At 46.3% G+C, this 14,944-nt stretch overlaps 1 protein-coding gene across 1 annotated transcript; it reads left to right on the top strand.

The window, feature by feature from the left end:
• Window positions 1–407: 407 nt before the first annotated feature.
• actr2a (actin related protein 2a) lies at window positions 408–9,870 on the top strand. Its single transcript, XM_086212365.1, has 9 exons — window positions 408–543; window positions 2,402–2,512; window positions 2,912–3,127; window positions 3,223–3,295; window positions 3,582–3,718; window positions 4,383–4,532; window positions 4,621–4,766; window positions 5,045–5,177; window positions 5,854–9,870. Exons 1-9 carry the CDS (start codon window positions 496–498, stop codon window positions 6,022–6,024), a joined length of 1,185 nt encoding a protein of 394 aa, XP_086068491.1. The 5' UTR covers window positions 408–495; the 3' UTR covers window positions 6,025–9,870.
• Window positions 9,871–14,944: the final 5,074 nt, after the last annotated feature.

Below are 14,944 nucleotides of genomic sequence, written 5' to 3'. Positions count from 1 at the left end.
ACCTGATGAAGGATCAGATATCTGTCCGTTACAGTACGAGCTCAATGCTGCAGTACAGTTTTCTTTTAACTTAAGACATCCGAGATGCAGTTTGACCAGTGATAGCAGTACTCCACTACTGAATGATAACGTAGAATATAGATGCTCCAAAATAATGCTTAAGCTATATGACATACACATTACCAAGAAATTTGCTCGATTACATTCCAAAGAGCTTTTAAAGTGAATTTTTAAAACCAATTCCCTGTTTTTTTTAATGTAAACATAAAACCAAGAACAGAAATGTATCCAAGCATATTGTCGTTTTAACAATTTTTGTGCAAAATTATGTGAAATGCATAAAAAATTCTTATAGGCTGGTTGGAGGATTTTTTCACTTTTATTCTGAAGGGATCGCCCGTGAAGTGTTACTTTTGTTGCTTCCGGTGTGGTAGTAGCTTAGCACGGCGCTAGTGTGCAGATAGGGGGAGGCTGCTGTGGGTTTCAGGGATAAATATGGACAGTCAAGGGAGGAAAGTCGTGGTTTGTGACAACGGAACCGGGGTAAGTTCGAGAACCGGCGCTGCTGATAATTCTAAATTCTTCAGCGACGCTGTTTGATGGGAAAACCGGGGAACTAGAAACAGGAAGTGGTAAACAAGCTAGCTTGGCTGGGTGAGGAATGTGCCTGTCAGCTGGATTCATCTCATTCATCCCCCGTGTGCTGACATGATGTCTATGGTGCTGACAATCTGTGCCATCGACGGTGTCCATCCCAGTCTGGTTTCACCTGGAAAGTCACTAACTTGACACGTTTGCTGTCACTGTCAAGGCGTTAGCTAAGGTAGCATGAATGCAAGCTAGCACTGCTAGCAAAAAGTTCGCACGGCTGACTGAAGGAATAATTCATTGTCCTGGTGGCTCGAGTTAATTCATTCCTAAATGTTGCTCGAGGTATTGCCGGCGTTTCACGGCACCGGCGTGAAGTTATTCTAATATTCATCATCTTTAACGATCTGGGTTCGGCTCAGCCAGCTCATTAGCTTGTTTGTACCGGCCCCGCCCTCGCAGGACGCCGAGCAGCTGCTTTCCTGGTCTTGCAATCAAAATGGGCTTTTGGCAGAATTTAGAAACGTTCCGTGTGTGTGTGTGTGTGTCTTTATGTTTATGCTGAAACTCTGTGAAACGAGGGCGGGCGTGTGCGCAGAATCAGACGCTCGAGCAGGAAGTGGAAGCAGCTTTTCCATGTAAGGAAATCTGCAGTCTTCAGCGGTTTAAATGGACTCCACCGTCTTCTATGAATCATCTGCTGCGAGGAAGAATAGGCAGTGGTCACATTCCGATACAAACCATTTTAAACTGTATTTAGCCATATCGATTACGTATTGGCTGATTATCACCTCAAACATTCGTTTTTCATGTAATTGCTACCTTAAGAATTAAAAAAAAAAAACTTGTTCCGAGGGAAGTCTGTTCAATTTGATGAACTGAGTTCAGTGAAAAACCCGAACTCGAGACCCTATACACACACACACGCACACACATCTTTGTACGTATATCTTTGTGAGGACTTTCAATGACGTAATACATTCCCTAGCCCCTCCCCCTAACCCTCACCATCTCAACTGACTGCCTGACTCTAACCTTGACCCTAAAACCAAGTCTTGACCCCCAAACGGCCCTTTGAAGATGTGAGGACTAAAATGTCCTCACTTTGTTGGTTAAATACGTATTCTAGTCCTCAAAATGTAGCAAGTACAAGAACACACACACATGCATCTAGATCTATATATATGGATATAGATGTGTGTGTGTGTGTATATATACATATACACACACACACACCTATATATGTATGTGTATATGTGTGTATATTTATATTTACATATACAGTATATATGTATGTGTATGTATATGTATTTATGTATATGTATTTCTAAGATGTTTAGGAGTTATATTTATTGAGATTTTTAACATTTTTCAGCAGGTTCAAAGTTGGTACTTTAAATGTGCGTCCCTACAGTTTCCGTAGAGTGATTTATTTGATTGAACATTGGTCAATGACAAAAGACAATACGAGCAATAATTGTCATGTAATTATTTAGATTTATTTCAAAGCTTCTCTGTACCCAAGCAGAAGACGGGACATGATTACGGATGACCGATCTACAATTTCCTGCTCAGATTTTGATGCCAGCACGTTTCTTTGATCGTAATCAATGTCTTAGGATACATCATGAATAAATGAGCAAAAATAAACCTAAAAGTGTAAAATGCAGATGTACTCTGAAGCTGAAGCAGGTTGGTGAGGTGTATTATGAGAGCAGCACGGCGAGTACATGCACCTGCCAGAGCTAAGAATCGGATTCTGGATCTCAATCCATCCATCAATCAGTTCTTTTCCTCTTTTCTTGTCTTCCAGTTTGTCAAATGCGGCTATGCAGGCTCCAACTTCCCTGAACACATCTTCCCAGCGCTGGTTGGCCGGCCAATCATCCGCTCCACAGCTAAAGTCGGGAACATTGAAATCAAGGTAGGTGCTGGTCATCATCTACTCGCTGCAGCAGCAGGAGCACTTTCCATGTGTCCTGATTCGGTTGTGGACGGGGCCAAAGTTGAAAGGTGTGACTGAGCAGACATTCATGGCCACATTCTTCAGAATCTAAAGATCATCAAGTTTTAGATTTCCAAAAAACTCCAACTGGCAAACCAGAGTAGAAAAAGATGGCATCCCTGGAAGCAACGAGTGCTAACGTTGGTAGAACTGCAGAAAGAGACCCAATGACAGCGGACAACGGACGGCTGGGCGCCCCAGCTGAGGCTGTTCACGTCTCCTCTGATGGATTGTGATGGTGTCGTGTTTTCTTAAACTGCAGCCAGATGTGGATGGTCTCATCAGCCTACTGAAACATTGACCCTTGACCTCTTGCAGGACTTGATGGTAGGGGACGAGGCCAGCGAGCTGCGCTCCATGCTGGAAGTCAACTACCCCATGGAGAACGGTATCGTCAGGAACTGGGACGACATGAAGCACCTGTGGGATTACACCTTTGGCCCAGAAAAACTCGACATCAACTCGCGCAACTGCAAGATTCTGCTGACGGAACCGCCCATGAACCCAACCAAGAACCGGGAGAAGATCATCGAGGTGGAAAGAAACCTGGCTGCATTCTCCAGGCGTTCATCCATGTTGTACTTCTAGCTTCTAATATTTACACGTAATTTCCTTTCTCCTTTCACCAGGTCATGTTTGAAACATACCAGTTCACTGGAGTTTATATCGCCATCCAGGCCGTCCTCACCCTCTATGCTCAAGGTAGCGTTGCCGCTCATCACGATCACGGCTGAACTATCGATAAAAACAACGGATGAGTTTTTTGCTCTGATGTTTACAACAGAAATTTGGCTGACGTGGATGTTTTTGTGGTGAAAGTCGTCTGTGGATGGAAGTGGAACTGGTGCGGTTTTTGCTTTAGAGATGCTGCATTGATGCTCGGGGCTGATGGGCATCATTGACCCTGAGCCGGGTATTTTGCTGCTCCAGCAGGGGGTACTGTTGAGCAGGAATACTGACCTGACGGTTTCCTACTTGACCGTTTCAGGTCTGTTGACTGGAGTGGTGGTCGACTCCGGCGACGGCGTCACTCACATCTGTCCGGTGTACGAGGGTTTCTCCTTACCGCACCTGACCCGTCGCCTCGACATCGCAGGAAGGGACATAACACGCTACCTCATCAAGGTACCAGCAGGGGAAGAGTACCATGAACAGGGACAACTCATGAAAGTGCAGTATTTTTACTGCTATGTTCTATCACAGCATGCAAGCAAGAGCCATGGATACTTGTTGGTGTCCTACAGTGACCAGGCAAAATATAGTTTATGATAAATAAATTGTCCAAATATTTTTGATGTCAATTAGAATTTAGTCCTGAAGCAAGTCATGTAATAACATAGCAACTTAAACAAAAGGGACTTTCAAACTTCAAGTTTTTTTCTTGTTTGGTCTGAATCAGACGCTGAGTTGCCACTATGCAGAGGGGCGGGCTTCATTACACAGACCGCTGTCGCAGGACGCAGCCAGAGCCAGCCATACATTTAACTTGAGGCTAACAGAGACTGGCGGCTAACAACAGTAAAACTGTTGGAAAATGTCCGCTGACAAACTCCTCAGGTCATCGTCCTCTGTAATCCACGCCATAGCAGATGAACAAAAATACCTCGTCATCATAACCCTAATTAAAGTAAAGCTCGACCATGAAAGGCAGAGCTCACATTGAAATTCTCTCCGCTGCACAAATGTCATAAGAACCCAGAAAGTCTGTTTTTGTTCATTTTGTGCCGTTTGGGGTCGAAGTGTGAATGCGTGATGACATGTTCATGTCTGGTTCATCTCGTGTGTCCAGCTGCTGCTGCTGCGAGGTTACGCCTTCAACCACTCGGCAGACTTCGAGACAGTGAGGATGATGAAGGAGAAGTTGTGCTACGTGGGTTATAACATCGACCAGGAGCAGAAGCTGGCGCTGGAGACGACGGTGCTGGTGGAGTCATACACGGTCCGTCATGATCGACTGTGTTCACGTGTTCTTTCGTTTCTGAGAGCAGGAATACAGCAGTTATGAATGGTTCCGTTTGTGTCTGCAGCTCCCGGACGGCAGGGTGATCAAGGTGGGTGGGGAGAGGTTTGAAGCCCCCGAGGCTCTGTTTCAACCTCACCTCATTAACGTGGAGGGAGTGGGCGTGGCTGAGCTGCTCTTTAACACCATTCAGGCGGCAGATATCGACACCAGGTGAGCGGTCACAAGACGCCACTGGAAACAGTTTAGTGTATTTTCCTTTTTCTAGAACTCTCCTTGACCTTTGATCACTGAAATATTTTCAATTCTTCCTTGACTTCGACTGAAACATGTCCAACTTTGAATGGATTCTTTTCCTTTTTACATCTTTGGGGCCTAAATGATGGGAGTGAGTCCAGTATTGAGCAGGAACCCACCAACTCTGAGGTTCCCACAGCCAGTTCTAAAAGTGAACTGGACATCATGTGTGATGTGGTGTGTTTTGTGGTCAGGGCTGAGTTCTACAAGCACATCGTCCTGTCCGGAGGCTCCACCATGTATCCTGGTCTGCCGTCCCGCTTGGAGCGGGAGCTGAAGCAGCTCTACTTGGAACGAGTGCTGAAGGGTGACGTGGACAAGCTATCGGTGAGCGCTGATACAAACCCTAACTAGATTAGGAGTGGAGGTGGGCAGCGTCACACAATCACGGAAACACAGAAGTACAAGTCTGGCCATCAGGTTAGTGACCCGGCGTCAGATTACTCAGGGTACCTGTCAGTAGACGTGGCTGACTCTTTCTGTGTCAACGCAGTAACGGAGGAGGGAAAAACATCTCAGTGCTTTTGGCAATCAAAGGCGTGAAATGACCGAATTACAGGTAAAACTTGAATCCTCCAGTTGGGTTCATGTGGTTGTGGACTGTGTTTAATGTTTCCTGGATTGCAAGTAAGGTGCTCGAAGGAAATGGTTGGAACCCAAAAGCCTACGAGCGAGCGTCTGTCGATTCCACCTGAACTTCCATATTGTGCAGTGAAGTGTTTTGCCACCAGAGGGCGCTGCAGCCTCGGCAATCACTGGAGAATCAGCTCATTGTCATGGTCCTTTAATGCTGAGGTGAAACTGCAACACCTCATTATTCTTCGCCGTCTCTCCCTCAGATGAAGAGCACCGTTGCTGCTCAGGGAAATCCTGCAACCCGTAATTAAAGGACAGGCGTCTATTTTTGGCACCTGGCTGGATGATGGGGGTTTCAGCACATTATCATCGCTTCCCTTTCTCTGTTAACAGCCTCCACTCTCTCTCCACCTCATCTATGCTGCAGAAATTCAAGATCAGGATAGAGGACCCCCCTCGGCGTAAACACATGGTTTTCCTGGGTGGTGCCGTGCTGGCCGACATCATGAAGGACAAGGACAACTTCTGGATGACGCGGGAGGAGTACCAGGAGAAAGGGACCCGAGTGCTGGAGAAGCTGGGCGTCACCGTCAGATAAAACATACACACAGAAACCAAAAACACTTCCCAGGTCTCCCCACCCATATACGCCTTCACCTGACATGCATTGCTTCGCCTCACCTTGTGGCATCTGGACGGCATCTTTGGGTCTCACACTTCTGAAAAAGGAGTGCAGGAATAGAAATGTGGACTCGGGGGTCAAAAGTCTGATGGAGGGTCCAAGGAGCCCTCAAATATTTGACACAGAAACATTGAGTATTATGTTTTGACATGCTTGAGGTGGTGCCTTTTTAAAGGAAGAGTTCATGCTTATGCACTTTCCTACTGATTGTTAGCTAACTGTCCATTCAGTATGACACTAGGAGACACTTAGCTTAGCTTAGCATTGTAGCTGGAAAAAGGGATAAACAGTTAGCCTGGTTCTGTCTAAATTGGTTGCCGGTCTGGAAACAGTTCGGTGCACAGAACCTCAGCATCTTGCTCTCACGGTTTGATTTTTGTTTGGGAGCTAGAAAGAGCTTCACTGCTGCTGTTGGACCAAATTGTTTTTTACCTTTGGGTGTGGATTTCCCATCTTGATGCAAAGCTAAGCTAACCATTTGCAGCTTCTCATTTCACCAACTGACATGGTTGTGATATCATTCCTTGCATCCAACTTTCGCCAAATAATTGCACAATTTCCAAACTTCTCATTCCTAGATGATGTATAAAAAGCGGGACCAGTTTATTTGGAGAAGGTGGAGATATTCAGAGCTGCAGAGCAGCTCTTTGTTCGGGTCGTCTGCCTTGTTGCTTTGGTCCTCATTCAAGGTGAAGCTGATGGAGAGGATTATTATTAGCGATGCAACTGAGTTCAGGTCCAAACTGAGAAAAAAATGTGTCACCTACTCAGTTAGAACAGGTGCTGGCAGTAAAAATACTGCTCCAAGAGTGAAGCATTACAGAGATTAGATCTCTCAACAAATAGACCGTTACACACTGTCTTTTTCATTCAGATGTCCAGCATGAAATTTTGCCATAAATCCATTCCTGTATTTTATTGCAGAAAGGCAGGCAGCCATTTTTAACACCCTCAAGAGGCTGCAATGAAACATGGAGGACAAACGCATGAAGGAAAGCTGGAAGGAAACTCTAAATGCTAAAATTAACTTTCTTGTTGAACCTCTTGTTTGCTTTGTGGTTAAAATCGTTCTGGATATGGAAACAAGCAAGTGTCAGGCTCCCTACCAACCATCCATCACAGCTCAAGAGAGCAACTTTGATGCCTCAGCTATTCGGAAGCATCAAGTTATTCCCTCATCATTTCCACACGTCTGCATCCCAGAACCTGGAGGGTCATACAGTCTTTACCAAAAAATGTGGTAGAGAAATGCACCGGCTTTTCAGAAAGTTGTTGTCAGACAAGACGCTGCTCTAGTTAGCTTAGCACAATGACTGGTAGTGAGTGGGAAGTGTTAGCATTGCTCCATTTTTGCTTGCGTTAATATCTAGGGTTGTGTATGACATTGGTGATAAAATAATAATTTGAAATTTGAAATAACACTTTCCTGACTGGGCGCAGTGATTTGACGCAGCACCTCCAAAGCTCCACTGGAACTTGGGTCAACAGAACCAAAGGTTTGTTGAGGACTAGAAGAGCGACTGCTGCTACTGATGACGAGGAGGAGGATTCCTGCTGGACACACCAGCATCCTGGACCTGAGCTAGCTGATGCTAACACTTCCCACCAACTACCAGCTATTCGGCTAAGCTAACTAGCCTCGACCTGAGCTAGCTGATGCTAACACTTCCCACCCACTACCAGCCATTGGGCTAAGCTAACTAGCCTGTACCTGAGTTAGCTGATGCTAACACTCCCACCCACCACCAGCCATTGGGCTAAGCTAACTAGCCTGTACCTGAGTTAGCTGATGCTAACACTCCCCACCCACTACCAGCCATCGGGCTAAGTTAACAAGCATCCTGGACCTGAGTTAGCTCATGCTAGCACTCCCCACCTACTACCAGCCATTGGGCTAGGCTAACAAGCGTGGGTCTCAGCTTTTGTCTGTCTCTGGGGACAATGGACATTAAGAGACTTTTCCCTACAAGTTGTTCCTTAAATGTATCAAAACACCAGATGTTTCCCACCTGTAAGGGTCTGCGTCCACTCTCAGGGGCGTAGGCCATTCATTATGATCTGTCTTCCTTCTACTGGCTTCCTTGCGGTTCTCTTGGAAACCCCAGTTGAGCCTGTGTCTCACTGGCCACGGCTGTTTTCCTATGAAGTCATGAAGTTCAGCACAAGTCGAGCATTCATGTCTACAAAATCATGATATTAAATCCGTTTATGGTTACCAGTGTAGCGCTCGGCCTTCGCTAACTTCACTTCCACAATAGAAATGAAGGCGCTTCTGATGGAAAGCAGCCTTTGCTGTCTTTGGCGGTGTCGATCCTGCGTTCAGTTCTTTAAGAACTGTATTGAGTGAAGCGAGGGATCCCTACGTCTGTCCCCTTCATCGACGTCACACTCGCCGTGCGTGTTGCTGATAAATGAAGATAAATGTCAGACTTCATGCTCAGTCAGAATGTCTGAGATGACAGTCAGGCCTCTCAGTAGATTGAGTCTGTCGGATGTGATCAAAGCAGCCAGAGATGAAAGTCAGAGTGGTTTTGTGACATCACACAACCACATGGCCCCACCCCTCCTTACGGCATGGAGTCCCTCAGTGAGCGAAGGCTCCAGGATGCTGGCTCAGGGTTACAGTCGCCGACGTTGATGAGCTGCTTCTCTCACGTTGCTGCTCGTCTGCTCAGTTTTGGGCTCCGTGGTCTCACTGAAGGACTCGTGTTGGTCTGCTTTCTGACCTTCATCATTCCAGCTTGCACTGAGAGTCATGGTGACCGCCACGCTGTTGACCTGACCAGAACACATGAATGGGCTGGTCCTGGATGACACCTGTGCTGATGTTGGAGGAAACGGGACGAGGAGGAGGAGTGGACAGTGGAGGCAGTTTTAGTCGATCAATTCTTCCAGAAGCATAATAGTTTTATCTTCTTGCAGTTTAATTTTTAAATCATGAAATGCAGGAAAAGACAATATTGTTGGCCTGGAAGGTCAAGCAGGCAGTTGGCTTTTTTTTTGGTGTATTTTGTAGGAAGAGCCAGCTACATGCGGTGTATGTAGCTCATGGCTAACAACAGCTCGACTGTCTGTCTCCATTTCCAGTTCACTCCACGTCGTCTGTGTCCAGCTGTGTGCTCTGTAACCCACGAACGCTCTGATAGGAGAGCAGAAGTAACCAGCGAAGACATGCCTGCTTTGGTGTTTTCCTTCTCTGTAGCGCCAAAGAAGGAGTGGATTATACGGCGGCCTGGCGAGTTTGTAAATGGACGTTTGTGGACAGTTTATCTACTTAACCTTCAGTCTCCATTAGCTTCAAGCTAAACATACATGGCTGGTTCTTCCTGCATTCTGGAGTCGCGGGGGAGTAAAGGAGGGAAAAAAACAGCACCTAATTTTACTTGAAAGGCAAAATCCACATTTTGGCTGAAGTAAGGCTTTGACAGTGAGCCGCACACGTTCCTCTCCTCCTCGTTCTCTGTCCTGAAGTTGAACTTGTGGTTTTGGGGTCGTTACTGAAATAATATTGTGATGTGAAGAATCTGGTGTCAGTAAACCACTTGGACGCTGGTGCTTGTGGTTTCCGGCTGGGCTCCTCGGTGTATTTTGAAGGCACTCGACACTCAACACATGGATATAAATGTAAATTTCCTCATGACAACACAGTCATCAAGTGCCAAGTACAGTTATTCTGGCTGGATATTATTTTTGGTTGTCCTTTTTATGTGTTGTTTATAGCATAACTGCCAACCACTGATTTAAATAAAGCAAAGTGATTTATAGCCGTCTGGTGTTTCTGCGTCTTGGTGTCTTAAATCGTGCTGACACGTCCTCCTGCAGACGAGGCGGTTCAGAGCGAGACGCATCATCTCCTTTGATGTGGTCTTAGGGTTTACAACAAGAGACGCGCACATGAATGAACACCAAGAGCCGTTGAGAAGGTGTGGAGGGTGAAAGCTGCTGCGGCACCCGACTGCGGCTGCTTCTGATGTGGGACGGTTTCATGAGGTGGCTATTTAAGAATACCCACACACCGTGGTCTCCATGGTAACAGGATTAAAACATCAGAGCCACTTCAGCCACCACATCGCCTCCGTGTGTTCAGGAGGACATCCGCAAGTTTTCAAGGTGATGTTCTATTTTATTTTTTTGCTGTCGCGAAAAGACAGCAATGGTTCCATGGGGCAAGTGTCTCCTGATATATCTTAGTCCTGCTGCCAGGAACGCAAACCAGAGCACCAGGTGGATTAATCCACCTCTGAAAATAGTCCCAACCAATGCATTTGCTAAAAGTTACCATGGCAGCGGCTTCAGGAAATCAGCCTCAACGAGAAGCACTAGAAAGGAGTGGATTTGGCTGGGAACCACTGTGGACCTGTGTGGAGAACATCTTTACAAAGACAGGTAAACAGTCATTGTTTCCTCTCAGTTTCAAAGAGAGGAAGAGACCGCATCGGTCCGGTGTCGTCAGCCATCACGCTGATGATGACGGTCAGGCAAAATCCTTCAGGTCATCCTTGAGTCCCGGAGGAGAAATGTCCATGCGGTTCCAGTGATGACGTGTTAACAAATCCAGGGTGGACGGACAGACGGACGCCTTGGAAACAGAGATGCTGTCTGCTGCCACCAGGAACATGAATCAGTGTGTTGTTGAGTCTTCAGACGGAACCGACGTTCCTCTGGAAACCTAAAGGAACACAAGATGACGACTCGCTGCTTTCGGGCTTCGACCTCATCAGAGTGGCGTTCAGCAGTGAGAACTGGTTGCTTCAACTTTTGTTGTAAAAATTTCAAAACATAGTGGTTGATCATCTCTGATCACTGTGGGGGGGGTCTGTCACAGGCACATTTGTTTCATATTTTATCTGCGTAAACAAACTGAGGCCCTCAGACTCGCTGGGGCCTCAGTAAATCAGACCCAGACATCACACTGCTAAAGTGGGGGGGGGGGGGTGACACTGTCTTTCTCCCCTCATCCCAGATCCTGGTGCTGCTGGAGGAGGCTCCAGACCTGAAGAGGCTCCAGCTGCCACCCGTAGGTCCACCTGCTCATGTCCCCGTCTGTCCATCAGTCTCTCCTCCTTTCTCTCTCTTTATCTCTGTCCCTCTCTGTCCTTCTGTCTCTCTGTCTTCCTCCATTCTCTGTCTTTGTCTCTGTCCATCAGTCTCTCCTCCTTTCTCTCTCTTTATCTCTGTCCCTCTCTGTCCTTCTGTCTCTCTGTCTTCCTCCATTCTCTGTCTTTGTCTCTGTCCATCTGTCTCTCCTCCTTTCTCTCTCTCTTTATCTCTGTCCCTCTCTCCTCTCTCTGTCCTCCTCCATTCTCTGTCTTTGTCTCTGCCCATCAGTCTCTCCTCCTTTCTCTCTCTTTATCTCTGTCCGTCTCTTTCCTTCTGTCTCTCTTTCTTCCTCCATTCTCTGTCTTTGTCTCTGTCCATCAGTCTCTCCTCCTTTCTCTCCCCCTTTATCTCTGTCCCTCTCTCTCCTTCTGTCTCTCTGTCTTCCTCCATTCTCTGTCTTTGTCTCTGTCCATCAGTCTCTCCTCCTTTCTCTCTCTTCATCTCTGTCCCTCTCTTTCCTTCTCTCTCTCTGTCTTCCTCCATTCTCTGTCTTTGTCTCTGTCCATCAGTCTCTCCTCCTTTCTCTCTCTTCATCTCTGTCCCTCTCTTTCCTTCTCTCTCTCTGTCTTCCTCCATTCTCTGTCTTTGTCTCTGTCCATCAGTCTCTCCTCCTTTCTCTCCCCCTTTATCTCTGTCCCTCTCTCTCCTTCTGTCTCTCTGTCTTCCTCCATTCTCTGTCTTTGTCTCTGTCCATCAGTCTCTCCTCCTTTCTCTCTCTTTATCTCTGTCCCTCTCTTTCCTTCTGTCTCTCTGTCTTCCTCCATTCTCTGTCTTTGTCTCTGTCCATCAGTCTCTCCTCCTTTCTCTCTATCTCTGTCCCTCTCGTTCCTTCTCTCTCTCTGTCTTCCTCCATTCTCTGTCTTTGTCTCTGTCCATCAGTCTCTCCTCCTTTCTCTCCCCCTTTATCTCTGTCCCTCTCTCTCCTTCTGTCTCTCTGTCCTTCTCCATTCTCTGTCTTTGTCTCTGTCCATCAGTCTCTCCTCCTTTCTCTCTCTCTTTATCTCTGTCCCTCTCTTTCCTTCTGTCTCTCTGTCTTCCTCCATTCTCTGTCTTTGTCTCTGTCCATCAGTCTCTCCTCCTTTCTCTCTCTTTATCTCTGTCCCTCTCTTTCCTTCTGTCTCTCTGTCTTCCTCCATTCTCTGTCTTTGTCTCTGTCCATCAGTCTCTCCTCCTTTCTCTCTCTTCATCTCTGTCCCTCTCTTTCCTTCTCTCTCTCTGTCTTCCTCCATTCTCTGTCTTTGTCTCTGTCCATCTGTCTCTCCTCCTTTCTCTCTCTCTTTATCTCTGTCCCTCTCTTTCCTTCTCTCTCTCTGTCTTCCTCCATTCTCTGTCTTTGTCTCTGTCCATCTGTCTCTCCTCCTTTCTCTCTCTCTTTATCTCTGTCCCTCTCTTTCCTTCTGTCTCTCTGTCCTCCTCCATTCTCTGTCTTTGTCTCTGTCCATCAGTCTCTCTTCCTTTCTCTCTCTCTTTATCTCTGTCCCTCTCTTTCCTTCTGTCTCTCTGTCTTCCTCCATTCTCTGTCTTTGTCTCTGTCCATCAGTCTCTCCTCCTTTCTCTCTCTCTTTATCTCTGTCCCTCTCTCTCCTTCTGTCTCCCTGTCTTCCTCCATTCTCTGTCTTTGTCTCTGTCCATCAGTCTCTCCTCCTTTCTCTCTGTCCCTCTCTCTCCTTCTGTCTCTCTGTCTTCCTCCATTCTCTGTCTTTGTCTCTGTCCATCAGTCTCTCCTCCTGTCTCTCTCTCTTTATCTCTGTCCCTCTCTCTCCTTCTGTCTCCCTGTCTTCCTCCATTCTCTGTCTTTGTCTCTGTCCATCAGTCTCTCCTCCTTTCTCTCTCTTTCTCTCTGTCCCTCTCTCTCCTTCTGTCTCTCTGTCTTCCTCCATTCTCTGTCTTTGTCTCTGTCCATCAGTCTCTCCTCCTGTCTCTCTCTCTTTATCTCTGTCCCTCTCTTTCCTTCTGTCTCTCTGTCTTCCTCCATTCTCTGTCTTTGTCTCTGTCCATCAGTCTCTCCTCCTTTCTCTCTCTCTTTATCTCTGTCCCTCTCTTTCCTTCTGTCTCTCTGTCTTCCTCCATTCTCTGTCTTTGTCTCTGTCCATCAGTCTCTCCTCCTTTCTCTCTCTCTTTATCTCTGTCCCTCTCTTTCCTTCTGTCTATCTGTCTTCCTCCATTCTCTGTCTTTGTCTCTGTCCATCAGTCTCTCCTCCTGTCTCTCTCTCTTTATCTCTGTCCCTCTCTTTCCTTCTGTCTCTCTGTCTTCCTCCATTCTCTGTCTTTGTCTCTGTCCATCAGTCTCTCCTCCTTTCTCTCTCTCTCTTTATCTCTGTCCCTCTCTTTCCTTCTGTCTCTCTGTCTTCCTCCATTCTCTGTCTTTGTCTCTGTCTATCAGTCTCTCCTCCTTTCTTTCTCTCTTTATCTCTGTCCCTCTCTCTCCTTCTGTCTCTCTGTCTTCCTCCATTCTCTGTCTTTGTCTCTGTCCTGCTCTCCTGCTCTCTCTCCGTCCCCACTGATCCTGGATCTGCTCCACCTTCCTGCTGGTAAAGGAAGGTTCTGGTGGCTGCTGTTGCAGGATGTGCTGCTGATGGAGAATTGTTGGGTGGAGGTTCATTGAAGGAGGGAGGTGCTGGACCTGCTCTACTTGGACAGAGTCAGGACAGAACTTTGGTTGGGGTTTGGTGACACACAAATAAACCTGACCTGACTTCCTGTAGTTGTGAGGACCCCAATCAACATCATGAGTTCCCTCGTCTCATTTCTCCAAATCATGGCAACGACAAGAGGAACTCTGAGGTTTGTATCTGAGAGTTGAGGCGCTGAATGTTCTCGTGGAAGCGAGCTTGTTGGCGTCTTCAGATCAGGACATGCTGAACCACTGCACCAGTGTGGCGGTGGCCTCCAGATGATGAGGTGACAATTTTGCATTAGTTCTTCATTATTTGGACAGATTTGCTTGAAACCAGGAGGAGTCTGTTGGTGGGCCGGCTGACGCCTGCACCAAACTGACATCTGCAGCTGAAACAAACGCCAGTATTTATTTCCTAAGGTGCCTTTAGGACGTCATGTCAGTGGTTCAAGATGAAATATGGATCTTCATAAGACTGTCAATGTAAATCAACCAAGTTTATTTAGGAATGGGATACAACACAAAGTGATGTTTTTAAAAAAATCTAAAATTATTAGATACCTACAACTCATAATGGCTCCCATGAAAAAACAACAACAAAAAACCTTCAGCCTGTGACTGAAGCCCCCCCCCCCCCCGTTTGTGATTGATTCCTGGTGATTTTCTCCCACAGTAACGATTGTTAAAAGCAACTCCACCTCAACCCAAAGATGACCTTGTATTTTTATTCTGTACCTGTGAGATCCGTTCTGCTGTGATGGAAAAATCCAGACTGCACGTTCAGGATGATTTTTATAATTGACACTTGAATAGTCATCGATAAATACAAAGAACATCACCAAGGTGGTTGTTGAGGATTTTTTGGGAATTAAAATCATTGTATGATTGTCTCCAAAACACACACACACACACACACACACACACACACACACACACACACACACACACACACACACACACACAGTTTGCAGATGATGTATTGGTATTTATACACGTCTCATCGCCTTGTTTTCTTTTAGGAGAAATTTACATCAATCATATTAGAAACAATAAAAAAATAGAACTGAAAATGTACATCATACACTTGATACATATACATACCGTATATATAATCTGTTT

Source organism: Aulostomus chinensis, chromosome 8 (genome assembly GCF_037954235.1).
Source record: "Aulostomus chinensis isolate RoL2024-O1b breed Wild chromosome 8, RoL_Achi_v1.0, whole genome shotgun sequence".
In the NCBI taxonomy this organism is placed as follows: domain Eukaryota; kingdom Metazoa; phylum Chordata; class Actinopteri; order Syngnathiformes; family Aulostomidae; genus Aulostomus; species Aulostomus chinensis.
The sequence above is the reverse complement of the archived record's forward strand: the minus strand, read 5'-3'. Positions and strand labels throughout refer to the sequence as shown.

Excerpts from the sequence above, each read along its gene's own strand:
- actr2a (XM_086212365.1), top strand. The coding sequence starts at position 496 with ATGGACAGTCAAGGGAGGAAAGTCGTGGTTTGTGACAACGGAACCGGG. Across the intron at positions 3,719-4,382 it reads TAACACGCTACCTCATCAAG|CTGCTGCTGCTGCGAGGTTA; the intron begins GTACCAGCAGGG and ends TCGTGTGTCCAG. Across the intron at positions 4,767-5,044 it reads GCGGCAGATATCGACACCAG|GGCTGAGTTCTACAAGCACA; the intron begins GTGAGCGGTCAC and ends TTTTGTGGTCAG.